The 14,567-nt window shown below is 41.8% G+C and overlaps 1 protein-coding gene across 1 annotated transcript in view; it reads left to right on the top strand.

Moving 5' to 3' along the window:
• The window catches only part of THSD7A (thrombospondin type 1 domain containing 7A), a 1,346,262-nt gene that overhangs the window by 532,103 nt on the left and 799,592 nt on the right, over positions 1–14,567 (top strand). Inside the window, exon 3 of the mRNA XM_069648630.1 lies at positions 232–477. Within this exon, the coding sequence (XP_069504731.1) occupies positions 232–477 (246 nt within the window). The remainder of the gene's footprint in view (positions 1–231; positions 478–14,567) is intronic.

Genomic DNA, 14,567 nt, shown 5'->3' on the forward strand with positions numbered 1-14,567 from the left:
ACCTGGCCGCCATTTTGTACCATGTTAATGGACATTATCGTGAGAGGCAGCCTCCTTATTTCGAGGAGTGGATGATATGTGCTCTTTTTGACGATTTGAGGTGAAAAAGCGGGTGCACCAATTGCTGAACAAGTAGATGACAAGTTGATCAATTTGAACAGAGAAACCCAGTGTTGATAATGATAGTCTTTCTGTTTTTTACATTCTAACAATTGTCCTTTCCCTTCACAGCCTCTGCCAACAAGACACACTACCAATTACGTTTCAGTCCTGTGTGGTTGCTAAGGAATGTCAAGTTTCAGAGTGGTCGGAGTGGAGCAGCTGCTCGAGGATGTGTCATACGCCATTCCCTAATGGAAATCGCACAAGAACACGGACTGTCAGGCAGCTTCCCATTGGCAGTGAAAACGAATGCCCAGAACTAGAGGAAACAGAGCAGTGTACTCCACAATTAGATGGTGTTGCACCGTGTGCAGTGTAAGTATTCATTTTCATGATTTACATACACAAATGCACAGTGCAAAATATATATTTTTTCAACTAATTCTGGAATATGAATTTTACCAAAGGTAACATGCGCATGCCTAGCCCATCATAAGGTGATCAATTGGAATTGTACTCTTATAAAATGCAAATTAGTCCCGTTACATCACATTTGACTGTACTGGCCTTAAGGGTTCATCACAACTAATTCAGCAGGCCAATAACAGTCCGAAAAACAACAAGATAACAAAATGAAGAAAATCCAAACCAGATTATAGCCCATTCTCTGGAGGACCAGGTAACTCCCTCTGCCATAAGTCTCCTACCACTTTATCAGCTAATAGTGGTAAAGAAACACCATCAAACCTTCAACACATTCCTTCCACCTACAGACCCTCTTGAGCCACATGCCATCAATGGCTTTTAGGAGACCTTGCAAGTGCCAACTCTAACACAGAGGAGCAATCTTTTGCCTGCTTTCTTCAGAATAACTGAGTAGGTTTATATTCATTGCCACTATCTATAACAAATACAAAGTCACGTAGGACTAATCTTTGTCCCCAAGGCAAGGTTAACAGATAGCTACGTCCCACTTATCTGTGGAACTACTCTTCCTAAACTCAAGAAATCAATGTTCTTTATGACTTCTTTAAGTCCATGAAACCAGTTCCATCTTCATTAATAGAAACTAGCATACCAAGTGTCAAATATGCCAATCACACCCTCTCTGCCTGTCTCGCTCTCCCTGTCTCTCTCTCCCCCTCTGTTACTCTACTTTCACTCTGTGACTCTCGCTAGCTCTCTCTCTCTCTCTCTCTCTCTCTCTCTTGCTCTCTCTCTCGTACACTCCTTGTCTCTCTCTTTCCTTGTGTGGTCGAGGGAGGTGTTGTCAGGTGCACATGTGCTGGAGCCACCTTAACTATTGCTGACTACCGCTCAATCAGTAGAAAACACACAGACATCATGTGTAAGGGAGTAGAGGATTCTCTTTTTATTGTGTAAAGTAGAATGAGGACAGTGCCAATGAGATGGCCAATCTGGTATCTACTTTGTCATTGACTGTGTCCTGTAGTAATGTTTCCATCATACTTAGGGTGCATTGTTAATATGGTGAGGATTGATGGGTTTGATGGGGACCAGGAAACTCTGCATGTGACTTGTTAAGGATTTCAATCAGGCGACACACACACACCAGTCTCGGCTTAGTATGCAGCGCACAACTGAAATGCTTATTTTTTTAATGTTATTAGATTCAATATTGAAATGGCACACTACTCATATCACACACCCTTTTCAAATACCCCAGGTCAAAATGGACTGTGAACCAGGCTAATTTTTATTTATTTATTTGAAAATTCAAAAGAAATCACTTTTTAATATGGGGCAGCAATCACCAATGGGGTGATACTAACAATGAGAATGTGAGCAATGCACTGGGTTTAACTTACTAGTGGAACAACACAACACAGCAGAATAGGAGCATTTTTGGTTTAGGTAAGAAAGCACTCAAGTTAGAATTTCCCCTTGCAATGTTTCCTCAACCCACAAATAATCAATTCTGATTGGATAAACAGAAGCCGCAGGTAATCAGGAATGACCAATAGGAAACTGAAGTCAAATCTGCCGTTGCCTCCACAAATAAGGGGGAAAAAACGGATTTTAAACCCCTTGCAATGTTATAAAATGACACTCGGAAATGGGAAATTAAATAATGAAAGTGTGTGAAAAACCTTGAAGCAAATATAATTCCTCACTAACACAACAATGCTAATACACTAATCAATCACAAAGAATGGATTACCAAGAAGCACACAGTCCGAAAATGAGTGGCAGGGTTTAAAACATGTTGCAGCAAATGACACATTGGAAACTTTGCAAACTTTGCAATTCCCGCCTGAAATTACCCAAACGGGTGTTAAATGGGTGAAATGCACTATACTTGGTTGGGGGATAGCTATAGATAACAGATACAATGTGGAAGTAAAAACAAGTCTCTAGCTTGTAAATTGGATGAGTTATGCAAGATCTAGAAAGGTGTGTTTTGTGTAAAATGAAGCAGTGAAAAAGGAAAGGAAATCAGTTTTGAGAAGAACAGTTTTACTCTACACAAGAGTATTCAGGCTAGGCTACCAAGAAGGGACACAGTAAGCTCCAGGGTTGATTCGCAAGTTCAACCCAGCACCCCAGCGCCAACCCTGGTGGAACCAGTCCGATCACTCGAAATAGGACTAAGAGCATAGGATTTACACAAGGCAAAATTACTAAAGAGATGGCGCTAACACAAGAGCAGGATTGCAAGGATGATTCTGACAGTTTGAACAAGGTATCAGGATAAGGATAGGGTGACTTAGAGAGTGGGATGAAGACAAAGACAAGATAGGCTATGGGTTTAGGTGGGGTGGCAATTGATACTCACTTTTTAGTTTTTGGATTTTGGACAGTCAACGGTTAGGTCACTACATGGCAGGGCGCCTGGCAAAACAGCTGGGCAGTTATGGTCACCGGGTAGCACTTCTGTACTGGCAATTCTGGTCACTGGATACTACAGGTTAGCTGGATGGCAGGATTGCAGCAAGCAGGCAGTTAGTGGGATCATGATGCTTCCCAAAAACACCACAGCTTTTCCCTTGGTTATTTGGGAATTTGAGTGGTTTTCAGATTTTAGGCCTTGCTGGAGCAGGATCAGCAATGCTTAGGTTTTGCAGTGGGCCCTGGGGTAGGTTCAGCAATGTTTTGGCCTTGCAGTTGGGATCTGGAGTCTGAATGGATGGAACAGGAACGCAGCGCAGGAAATCAGGAAGAGTGTCTGTAGAGTCTTGTCAAGTACCCTTATTTATAGTGCATAATGACATCATTAAAGTATAGGCTGGACAGGGTTAACTAAGCACGCCCCTAAACTACTTGGATTGGGCAGGGGTGTTAGTCTCCGCCTTGCTCTCAACTGGTTGGATTTCCAAGGGAATGATGTCAGGTTTATGAGGTGAGATTTACAATGTCCAAACACTCCCACATTTACTTTACTTAAAATCCGACTTTGCCAAAAACATGCATTTCTACAATTGCAATCTCTTAGCAAATTATATACACAGGTTACATATTATGTGCAGCACATATCAGTCCAATCCTCAAGTCTGTGGGACCTTGTTTCACCCTTCTGATACATTTTGGTAATATTTAGCATTAAAGATTAGCCTAAAATTCCATAACTTTCTACGCAGATGCAAATTATCCCCAGGGATGTATGTACAAAATGTTATGTTTGCAACATTGATACTTTTCGATTTATCCTCAATACTTTGCTCTATCTGTCCCCAATGTGTCAGTGACTTCTACCATGTCTCAAAAGAAAGCACAAAAAAATCACTTTTAAACTGCAACATTTTTACAATTTTTCAAAGTCTTGCTGCAAAGATAGCAGTCTTTAAAGTTTATTCCTGAAATAGTCATTGGGAACAAATGGCAGTCTCTTTGTTCCTGGCACAAAGGAGAGTTCTTGGTTACTTTTTCAAAGTTACTTTTGACAGGGGCTGTTATTCAAGAATTAGGCCCGGTTTTGCTGAGACACAATGGAGGATCCTGGGCATGGCATGGCCTTTTTAATTACAGTGGTTTCAAAATGAATGGATAGAATTAGCGTCAACGCAGGTTTTGCAAAGAGTGAAAAGGTTTAATTCTAAAAGGGAATTTGGGGTTTTTCAGCAAGGCAATGCTGCCTATTTATTCATTTCCATGTTAAATGTTGCAGAGCACACTGGCACATTCCTGCAGTGTGTACTCTGTTCCCCCCCACCTGAAATGTGTATGGCAGGGTGGTGCAGCCATTTTTCTGGTGGCTGTAAAAACACAATTTTGAGATCCTGGCGGGCACAGGAGTCAGCGCAGCTCTGCTGTTTTTCGCACTAATGCAGCAAATTGATGTGGTGAAGCACAGCTGAGTGGGTCAATATATCCCACACATCCCACCCTGACTTCTTCTGGACTTACAGTCGTGGGGGAGTCATGAAAGTGGGATTTCTTTATTGAAAAAGCACGTTCAGTCTGATATGAGTCCCTTTCCCATCAGCGAACGATGTGACATGCTCCCCTCGCTGCCTCTGGTTGGAATGTGGAACGATACCCCCTAGCCTTCTCTTGGGTCTTTCTTTTCTGGTGTGGAGCGAGGTGGTCCTCCTTGGCAATGACGGTGTAATCAATACACATCTAGAAATGAAGCACAAACAGGTTACTACAATTTTCCCACTAACTACCCATCAATTGGGATGACAGCCGTGGGATACACAGGCATTCAGTTACAATTAAACTATTGCTATGTTTTAGATGTATCTCCCACTGGGTTTACTAGGGACTCCTCTATTTGTCGCAAAGTGTGCCTGGGGTGGCAACTCTTTAGTTGATTGATGTGGACCCACTTCTCATCTGTCAAGTCACCTTTGGGGATGCAGATTCTGTAAGCGACTGGTGAGATTTTGTCTTCAATTTCAGAAGGTCCCTGCCAGCTAGGCAAAAATGTGCGCTCTTTGGTCTGGTTGCTTTGGAAATCGTACAAGTAGACCTTGTCTCCTACTTGGTATTCCTTTTTGGTTGTCTTTAGTTCATAATGAGTCTTCATGCTGTCTGCAGATCTTTCTATATTCCGCTGAGCATATGCAAAAGCATGTTGAGGGTGTTTCTCAACATACTCGTGAGTTGTGGAGGCATCAATGTCTGCTCTTGTGTTGTATAGAGCAGATGCTGGGGTAGCACCACCCTTCGTCCAGTCATCAGCTCAAATGGAGACATCTTAGTTGCAGAAGAAGGGGTAGATCTGATTCCCATCAGGACAAGCAGTAATTGGATGTCCCAACTTGGCCCAGAGTCTGCCACAAACTTTTTAGTATGCTCACAATGGTTTTATTGTACCTCTCAACTCCACCACAAGAGGACAGCGGTACGCAATATGAAGTTTCCTTTTTACTCCAAGTATCTCCCACATCTTTGTCATCACTTCGCTGGTGAAGTGACTACCTCGATCTGACTCAATCCTTTGCAGTAGGCCAAAACGCGAGAAGATGTGATTGATCATCAGGGCAGTTGCTGTGTCTGCCTTGCAATTTGGGGCCGGGAGACATTCCACCCATTTCGTAAACAAGCGGATAACATATACTTGTTCCCCCTAGAGGAGAGAATCATGGGCCCGATGAAGTCTACTTGTAAATCTGACCAAGGCAGTATCATCCCCCTCTTCTGGAGGGGAGCTCGGTGTGTGAGTGATGTTGGCTGAAATTGTGCACACACAAGACACCCCTTCAAGTATTGGTCGAGGTCCTGCCCCATGTGTGGCCAGTATGCAACCTCTCGCATGATTTCTAATGTAGTATGAAACCCCTGATGACCGGCTGTGGCCGCATCATGGGCGTGACTTAGTATCAGGCTTTGGAATGAGGTAGGGACCACCCACTGGTCACAGCCAGATATGGATCTCCTTACCAACAAACCGTCTTGTATTCAGAAATGTTTTGGACATTTCATCAACACTGTGAGGTCCTCTTTCCCAATGTAATCGGTATCCGTCAGGTGAAAGTTCTCAAGGTCCTGAATGTGTTGCTAAAACTTACCAATAATCATATCCCCTTTTTGTGCCATGATTAAATCAGCATCTGGGGTCTCCTTACTACATTGGGCAGTTGAGAGTCCATTGTGAGAATTTGTCTGGGACCTAGTGATAGCAGTGACCTGGATTTCCCCCAATAGGGACTTGATCTCGAGGAGCTCCCCCTGGATGGCTCTGGTTTTGGGCAGCTGATCAGCTAGGTCGTTTCCAGTTTTGTATGGCCCCTCTATTCTGGAAGGACTGTTGATCTTCTTACAATAGATGGTCATCCGACTACAGGTGACCACATCGTCAATATTTTGGATATGCTTGCCATGTTTGAGCGGTTTATTATTAGCACATAGCATGCCTCTGGTTTCCCAATTAACCAGGTGCTCCACGAATCCATTCCTGACATAATCTGAATCAGTGATTATGACCAGTTCCTGGAGTTGGTGTTGGAAAGCAGTGAGTATGGCTTGATGAACTGCCATCAACTATGCCACCTGACTACTCCGGGGGCTGATTTTGTACCCAGCGGAGGGTTACGGGGCATCATTCACCCAAGCATTCCCAACGCCGGCCACCAGTTCCTTTTCCCCGTTCTTGTCAACATGGTAGGAGCACCCATTCACATAGACTGTGGGCATTCCCTCACACTTGTCTTCTTCTTAGACTTTGTGCGGGGTATTCAGCTACGTTTCCATGTTGTCCTGGGTTTGAAGACTTTCGTCCTCGAGACAGTTTTCTCCGGTACAATCATGCAAGTCAGCCAGACCTTGCGCGAGGGGACTCTTCTTGTTTTGGCCATATCTGACCTCCACAGAAAAGCTTTACATTGACAGAATCTAGATAGTAATTTGGGAATTACTCACATTTCTGGCCTGGATTCTGTCACTTTGTAGATATTGCAAAGGTTGGCGTGGGGTCTCCACTATGATGTGTTCCCACTGGATGAACGGGCGGTAATTTTCCAATGCCCACACCGTTGCCAGGAGTGCCTTCTAACAATCGTTGAATTTTTCCTCCACAGAGTATAAAGTCTTGCTTGCATAGGAGATTACTTTATTGACCTTGTCATGCTTTTGATATACTACTCCTGTCAAGCATGTATTCGAGAACACTGTCTCCAAGAAGAACTCCTTGTTTTTGACAGGGTAAGCTAGACAAGGCGCTTGTGAGAGGCTTCTTTTGAGTTGCTTTACTGCCTTGGCTTGTTCTGGACCCCACTATCACTTGACCCCCCTTCAACAGAAGGATCAGGGGTCTTGTGATTTCTGCGTAATCCTCAATGAACTTCCTACTGTAATTAATTAGTCCAAGGAGGCTCCTTAGCTCACGCAGAGTTGCGTGGTCTTTGAGTTTTAGGAGTGCTTTTCTTTTCCTGGGGACAGAGACCCTCAGGAGTTATGACATGCCCCAAGAAGTTGACACGGGTTCTGCACCACTAATTTCTACTCTGTGTACCTCCACAGTTGAGCTTTTGATCACGACTTCTTCTACATAGGCCAGGTTACCCCTTTCACCCAAGTCGGGCATGGCCTTATGCAAGAAGATGTTAAATTTGTTACCGGAGCTGATGTATCCGAAGGGAGTCTGCGTCCTTGTGTACTTCTGCCCCCCGAAGGTAAAGGCCAACTTGTATTGGTCCTCCCTACTGACAGGCACGATCCAGTACCCATTGGTCACGTCAATAGCAGTGTATACCTTTGGCCCCTGGATCTGGGCCAGCCCCTGGTCAATGTAGGGGAGATGCCATCGGGACATATGAACCCGTTTCTTCAGCTCCCTCCGGTCAGCACAGAGTCTCCACAGGCCGTTGGGTTTTAAAATCCCCAGCACGGGATTATTAAAGGTGCTGTGGAAAGAACAAATTATCCCACGGGACTCAAGGTTTTTGATCATTTCCGTCAGGCACTCCATGTAATTGCACTGTTGCTTCTATGAGTATAGAGTTTGTAGACCTACTTCATTTTTCCTTATAATGCACGTATGTGTTGCTCGTTACACATGTTCAGTTTCTTTGATGCATGCTACAGCAATGTAAGACAACCCCTGAGCTTTTGGGTAGTGTGGATGCTGCCTGAAGTCCAGGAGACAGTTGCATAGACCGCGGAATCTGTGGCTATTACATTGGGCCATGGGGGTCAGTATGTTGTATGGTACATGTATACAGATTAAGGATACCCTGGTAAAAAAAAATATGAAATTCAGTGAAAAAATGTTGTTAAAAGGACTTTATGGTTAAGTTGCGCTAATAAAAACCTATTAAATTCAGTGCAAAAACTTTGTTAAAGGGGCGTTATGGTTACATTGCACTAATTAAAACCTATCAAAACCAGTGGAAAAAGTGTGTTATAAGGATATTATGGTTACAAGTGAAATCAAAAGACCCCTGAAATTCGCCAGTTATGGTAAACTAAGCAACTCTAACTCGTGCCACCACTGTGTACTGCTAAGACTAACACCCATGACGTCAAATATGACATCACAAATGTCATGAATAACATGTCATTTGTGCGAGTTCTGGTTGCTTAACTTACCATAACTGGTGAATTTCTGGGTTTTTTCAATTTTATTTGTAACCATAATATCCTTTTAACACACTTTTCCTACTGGTTTTGATAGGTTTTTATTAGTGCAATGTAACCATAATGTCTCTTTAACAAAGTTTGTTCATTGAAATTGATAGGTTTTTATTAGCGCAACTTAACCATAATGTCCCTTTTACAAAGTTTTGCTCACTAAGTATATATATATATATACATGCATATATATATATATATATATATATTTCAAAATGGTCAATTTCTAATGATCACGTTCACTATCTATTCTAGTCACAATAAGAAATTACACATTTTACTGAGCAAAGCAGATTATCAAAGTATAGAATAACCATTAAAACATACATTCTGATTGGTTATTATTCTGAGATGCACACTCTTATTGCACTCGTCTGAAATAGCCTTATGAGAAAGGGTTATGTGAAGAATAACATGAATGAGGGTTCCCAGCTTCTTTCATAACACCAATGAGTATAACGGAAACATAATATTGACAAAAAATAATTCTATTTGAAAATATGTCTAGCATGAAAGGAATGCATGATTGAATATTTACGTACATACTGTACACTGCATCTGATACACTTTTTTTTTCCACAACCCTCAACTGAAAAAGTATTTACCCATTCACACAGACTTTGGATGTGAAGGTGTGGACAACATTCTTCTGTCTCTCCATTGGGGTCTGAGGGTCCGATTGAGACTGCAGAAGAAGAGGGATGTAATTGGTCATATTCAGGCCCCAATGCACACACATTCTAATAATAATATGTTTGGAGCATTATTTCCCAAACATATTATCCTCCTCTACCATTCAGCACAGTCCACTGATAATTTATTGGCAAATTTGCTCTCATGACTCTCAGATTGGCGGCTGTGGTGAAATTACTTCTGCTCTGGAGGGTATGTACTAGTGAAACCACTTACTCAGCCCTCACACTTCTACAAACCAAGAGTGACCCAATCATAAAGGTAAAACAGAGACAGTTAAGCGGTATACCCCATTTGCCTTTTGTAGTGATGTGGGCTGAAGGAAGGTTATACCCTCAACCGTTCTGTGAATGGGATTCAGTAGCAACCCAAACAGCAATGGAAATGTTCAATCAAGGTTCTGTAAAAATATATATTTAATTAAACACACCATCTGCAACAATAACTAGATAGAAGAATACTGTACAAAACACACCCTTAAGGAAGAACAAAGACTGTAGAAAAAAAGAAAGATTCCGTGTTCTAGATAGAATACAGGTTGAAAGGCAATTCAGCAACCACAACGTTCTTTAGAACGTTTTTGAGGAAAAAGGTGTACAAGTGATCTGTTAGGCTGTTAGGGAAGAATAGAACCTTTGTTTTAGTTGAGTTTAAAATCAGAAAGTGTGAAGCCATTAGTTGCAGGGAGACCGTTTGTAATTTTGACATAAACATCATGTGAGAGTTCAAGAAAAGAGAAGAAGATTTGGGTGTCATCCGTGAAGAGTTGGTAGGAAAATCCAAAGGAGGAGATGAGTGCCCCAAGAGCAGAGGTGTAGAGTGGTAAGAGGACAGGACCTAAGACAGAGCTCTGGGTAACACCAAAGGTTAGAGTGAGTTGAGAGTTGTTGTTTCTACAGGAGTCAGAGAATTGGCAAGGTGCCTGGTAGAATTCAATCCACACAAGGGCTTGAATGTGAACCCCAAGAAGAAAAAGGTTATTAAGTAGATCAGAGTGATCAACAGTGACAAAGGCAGCAGACAGGAGAATTAGGATAGAGGATAGGCTGGATTGCTTAGCAGAGTAGATGACTTTGGAGACATTCATGGGAGCAGTTTCCATGGAGTGATATGAGCAGAAACCTGCTTTTAGGGGTACCAAAGGTTTTGAATGTCTAAGAAATTGGTAAGACGGTTGAACACAACAGTTTTGGGCAGTTTAGAGTAATACGGGAGGATAAACAAGTGGTACAATTTAGCCATTAGATCCGTGACTGCCCTTGGATTTATTAAGAAGAAAGCAGAGTCTAAGGAAAGGTTTAAGAGTTCAGCAATTTGAAATGCCACTAAAGGGGCAATAGGCTTGACTACTTGAGAAGCAAGAAGGTCTGATGGGGCATAAGAGGAGTTAGCCTTCATCTGGAGAGACAGGACTTATTCAGTATTAGTGTGACTAAAGTTTGAGATAGAGGCAGACGATGATGGTAAAGTAGGCAGATTGTGGAATGTAGGAGTAGGGAGCATGAAGAAGTTCATGAAAGAGTATTTAATTTTGGAAATGTTTGCAGTAATATATTCAGCTAGGTCGTTAGCTGTGAGCATGGAGTTGATAATCATAGGTTTAGGTGGAGGGAGGAGTGAGTTTAGGGTGCCCGGTAGCCGACGAGGATGGTTGGCGTGAGGGTCAATGAGAGTGCAATAGAAATCTGAGTTTGCTCTATAAAGAGAAGACTTAAGATAATTCAGGGCAGAGGGATAGAATTTCAGGTCCTCGTGTGAGTGATTGCACCTCTATTTGTGCAGCAGCCGATGCATGTATGTGTGCAAGGAGTTTATTAAATCAGGTGACCCATGGCTGAGGATGCTGACACTTAGAGGTAAAAGTTAACAGTGAGCAGTGAGAGGAGAAAGAGTCATATAGTCATATAGGGATTGGAATCTAGAGAAAGCAGTGTTAGTGGAAGAGGCATCAGGTGTGAATGAGGAGTGTGAGAACTGTAATAGGTGAGGAAAGTGGTGAGGAGAGGTCACAGGGTGGAAAGTAAATGGTGGTAGTAACAATGGAGTGATCAGATAGGGATCGTGTGACAGTAGAATTAGTGGCTTAGGGACAGGTGGAAATGAATGAGAGATCCAAAGAGTTTCCCCGTGTGGGTAGGTAGGACATGTATAAAACAGAGAGCATGGTCACTAAGAAAAGACTGAAGTTCAGATTTCTGAGAAGTGGTTGAAGAGGGAAGGTTAAAGTAACCTAAGAGAATGAGGTGATGTTTAATGGAAAGAGAATCAAGGAGTTGCCCAAGTTCATCAAAGAATGGTCCAATGGGACCAGGAAAGCAACAGGTAGCAATGATGTGAACCGAGTGAGGTGGAGCAATAGGAGAGGTGGTGAATTCAAAAGTGGTAGGAAAGGAGGTGACTTTGGAGATTTGTGATGCATTGAGGTGGGAAGAGAGTAGTTGTCCTATGCACATGCCTCTGCCAGTCAGACAAGGAGAGTGAATAAAGGTTAGTTTGAAGTCATGTAGATGCCAGGGAGGCAGTATCAGATAAAGAAATCAAGGTTTCAGTGATAGTAATGAGGTCTAGGGAATGCGACCTGACATGAAAGCAGTCAGTGATAAAGGAGCTTGTGTATATACAGACTGAGCATTCCAAAGTGCAATGTCCAGTTGATGCAGTAAGCAAGAGTTGAGAAGCTGGATTTCAAAGGAAGAACAGGTGAGGTGGATAGTTAATAAGGGAGGTATGGTTAGCTTGTCAGCCTTTCTTGTTAGGAGTAAGCGATGCAAAAGAGATGAAATAGTCTGTGATTCAAGATGTGAGTTTTATGATAGGAATAGGAAAGGGGTACGTTGTAGCATGATTGGAGAAAGCATAGGAAGAGGTGACTAGGAAAAGCTGCTGGAGCAGCAGGAGCAAATGCATTGCAGGTGAGTACTGCAGTGTAGATTGAAAGCACACTAGGTGTACTCACAGGTGCTTCAGGGAGAAATGCAAAAGCAAAGGCTATGATTCAGATGCATTGTTCTGAAGTTGTTGCTTTGCTTGGCAATTTCTCTGAAACTATCTAAATGAATTAGTATTGTAGAAGTGAAGCTCCACTCTGCTCTATTTTTGCTGCATCTGTGACACGGATTGCAAAAAGTTGACATCCTTCCATAATGGATAACATGGCATGGCGCATTAGTCACTGGCCATTTAGCCTTTGTTTATTTTCACCTGCAGTGTGCATGATGCTGCCAAAACCAGAATTTCCAAGAGGTTTATATTTGTTCCATTCCTTCCCTGCTCTGATTGATGTTCTTTCGAACAGACCATTATCACCTCTTCTTCACACGTATGAATAGGTGTTCGTGCGTGAAGATGAATTGCAAGTATGCCTGTGTTTTTTTGTACTGTTTGGCTAAAAGACAGAATCCATCAAGTTAATGTGTTTGTGTTATAAAAGATCCACATGAACTCCAAGAAAGTTGCAACTAATAAGTTTTAATTATGTACATGTGGAGCCCCCCCTTTCCATAGTGTCAACCTACCAACAGCATACTGGCCAGACCTTATATTGCTCTTTGCTTAGAACCTCGGTTGGTTCCAGGTTTCCCAGGATACAGTTAAACATACAATGCTTAATAAACAGTAAAATAGGAACACCATATGAAATATGTACAAAGGTAAACATATGTACAAAACAGATTCATCACATAATACACCTCCCTAATCTGAGGGGTCAGTAATGTGAGGCTCACAACTGAGTTTAGTTTTCCCATGTTTTCACATTTTATTTAAAAAAAAAAACTATAAATGAACCCTAACTAAACCTACTCTACCAGGGGGTGTCCTACTTAATCTAGGTCTAAGGGAAAACCTCCTAGCATACACAAAACTAACCCTCACACTAAACAACAAAACATTCAAAGTAAAGCATAAAAAACATAACTAAAAAATTACCACATAAACAATGTCTTGATGACTTCAAATTGTTATGGGCAGATTGCGCTCCCCCATAAATGACCAAAGTCAATTTCTCTCAAAGAAAAATAAAGTCTTAAATCAGTTCTTGAAAATTTCCAAAGAAACAAAAAGTCACTCAAACAAAAATCCACGGATAAGAATTTCTTCTTCTTTGGATGGAAATTTTCCCTGTCAAAGTCCCACGAAGAAAACAGCATCAACGCTAATCCTGGATAATGTTTAAAACAAAAAGTACTTCCACATTGACAACAATAGTACTTTGGTAACTTCTGCAATTTGTCAGGCTGCTTCTCTAAATGGAGTTACTCCCTCCTTGGCAACATCCTCCTACAGCTATTACTGAGAAAGCAGGTTTATTTGACTCACATACTGCTTCTACTTCAACTTCATCAAAATGAAAATGTTATGACAACATTCTAGACAACCATAGTTCTTCTACTTCTGAGGCAACTGGATAATGTGGAAATATGTTAGGCAACTTAAACAAGACTCTTCAACCTCTACAGGTTGGCAAGGAACTCTTCTTTCCACTGTTGCCTCTTCTCTAAGTCTTGTAGCTACCGCACAATCTGCCTCAGCTTCTAACTGCCACAGTTTCAGCTTGACAACTTTTTGATTAGTTCTTGTTACAAGCACCCAGCTCCCTTCCCGATCTTTATGTGCACCTTCTTGTCTCCAGGGTTTAACCAAAAGCTGCAATGCCACCCTATAACTTTGTCACTCTTGTATCAGAGGACTCTGTGGTTGTATCACCTTCAACAACTTCAAGACCACGACATTCAGTTCTTAATTGGCTTGGTTTCCCCTTTGAAAGGTTCTGTCTACTGGCATGGGTAATGCCTGTTCTGCTTCTGCAATAATTAAATGATTGTTTTGAATGTTACAAGAGTCAGGGTTTACTTCAAAATCAGATTTAGGCATACACAATTTCTCTTTGATGGTAAACTCCAACTTGCTACTTTTGTTTTCTTTAATACAGACCCTAGTTCAAAATCCTGGACGAGCGAAGAAAAACATCTATCTTAAAGACTGGTTGACTAATCGAGACATCTGTTTAGGTTATAAAAATTTTAACAGCCTTATTTTCCCAGATAAAAAACTGGGAATTGTTGCAAATTACTTGATTAAATCGCCCTCATCATACGTCCATATGGCGATCATGAAATTGCGTTTCAACTTGTGGCCTACACGAGATATCTTGGCACAGCGTAGGCAACTAGCTGTATCAGATAATTTTTGTAGATTTTGTAACAATTTGCTTCAAAAGGAAACCTTAGAGCATTTAA

The sequence above is a fragment of the Ambystoma mexicanum genome, chromosome 2q (genome assembly GCF_040938575.1).
Source record: "Ambystoma mexicanum isolate Mex_15411 chromosome 2q, UKY_AmexF1_1, whole genome shotgun sequence".
Classification (NCBI taxonomy): domain Eukaryota; kingdom Metazoa; phylum Chordata; class Amphibia; order Caudata; family Ambystomatidae; genus Ambystoma; species Ambystoma mexicanum.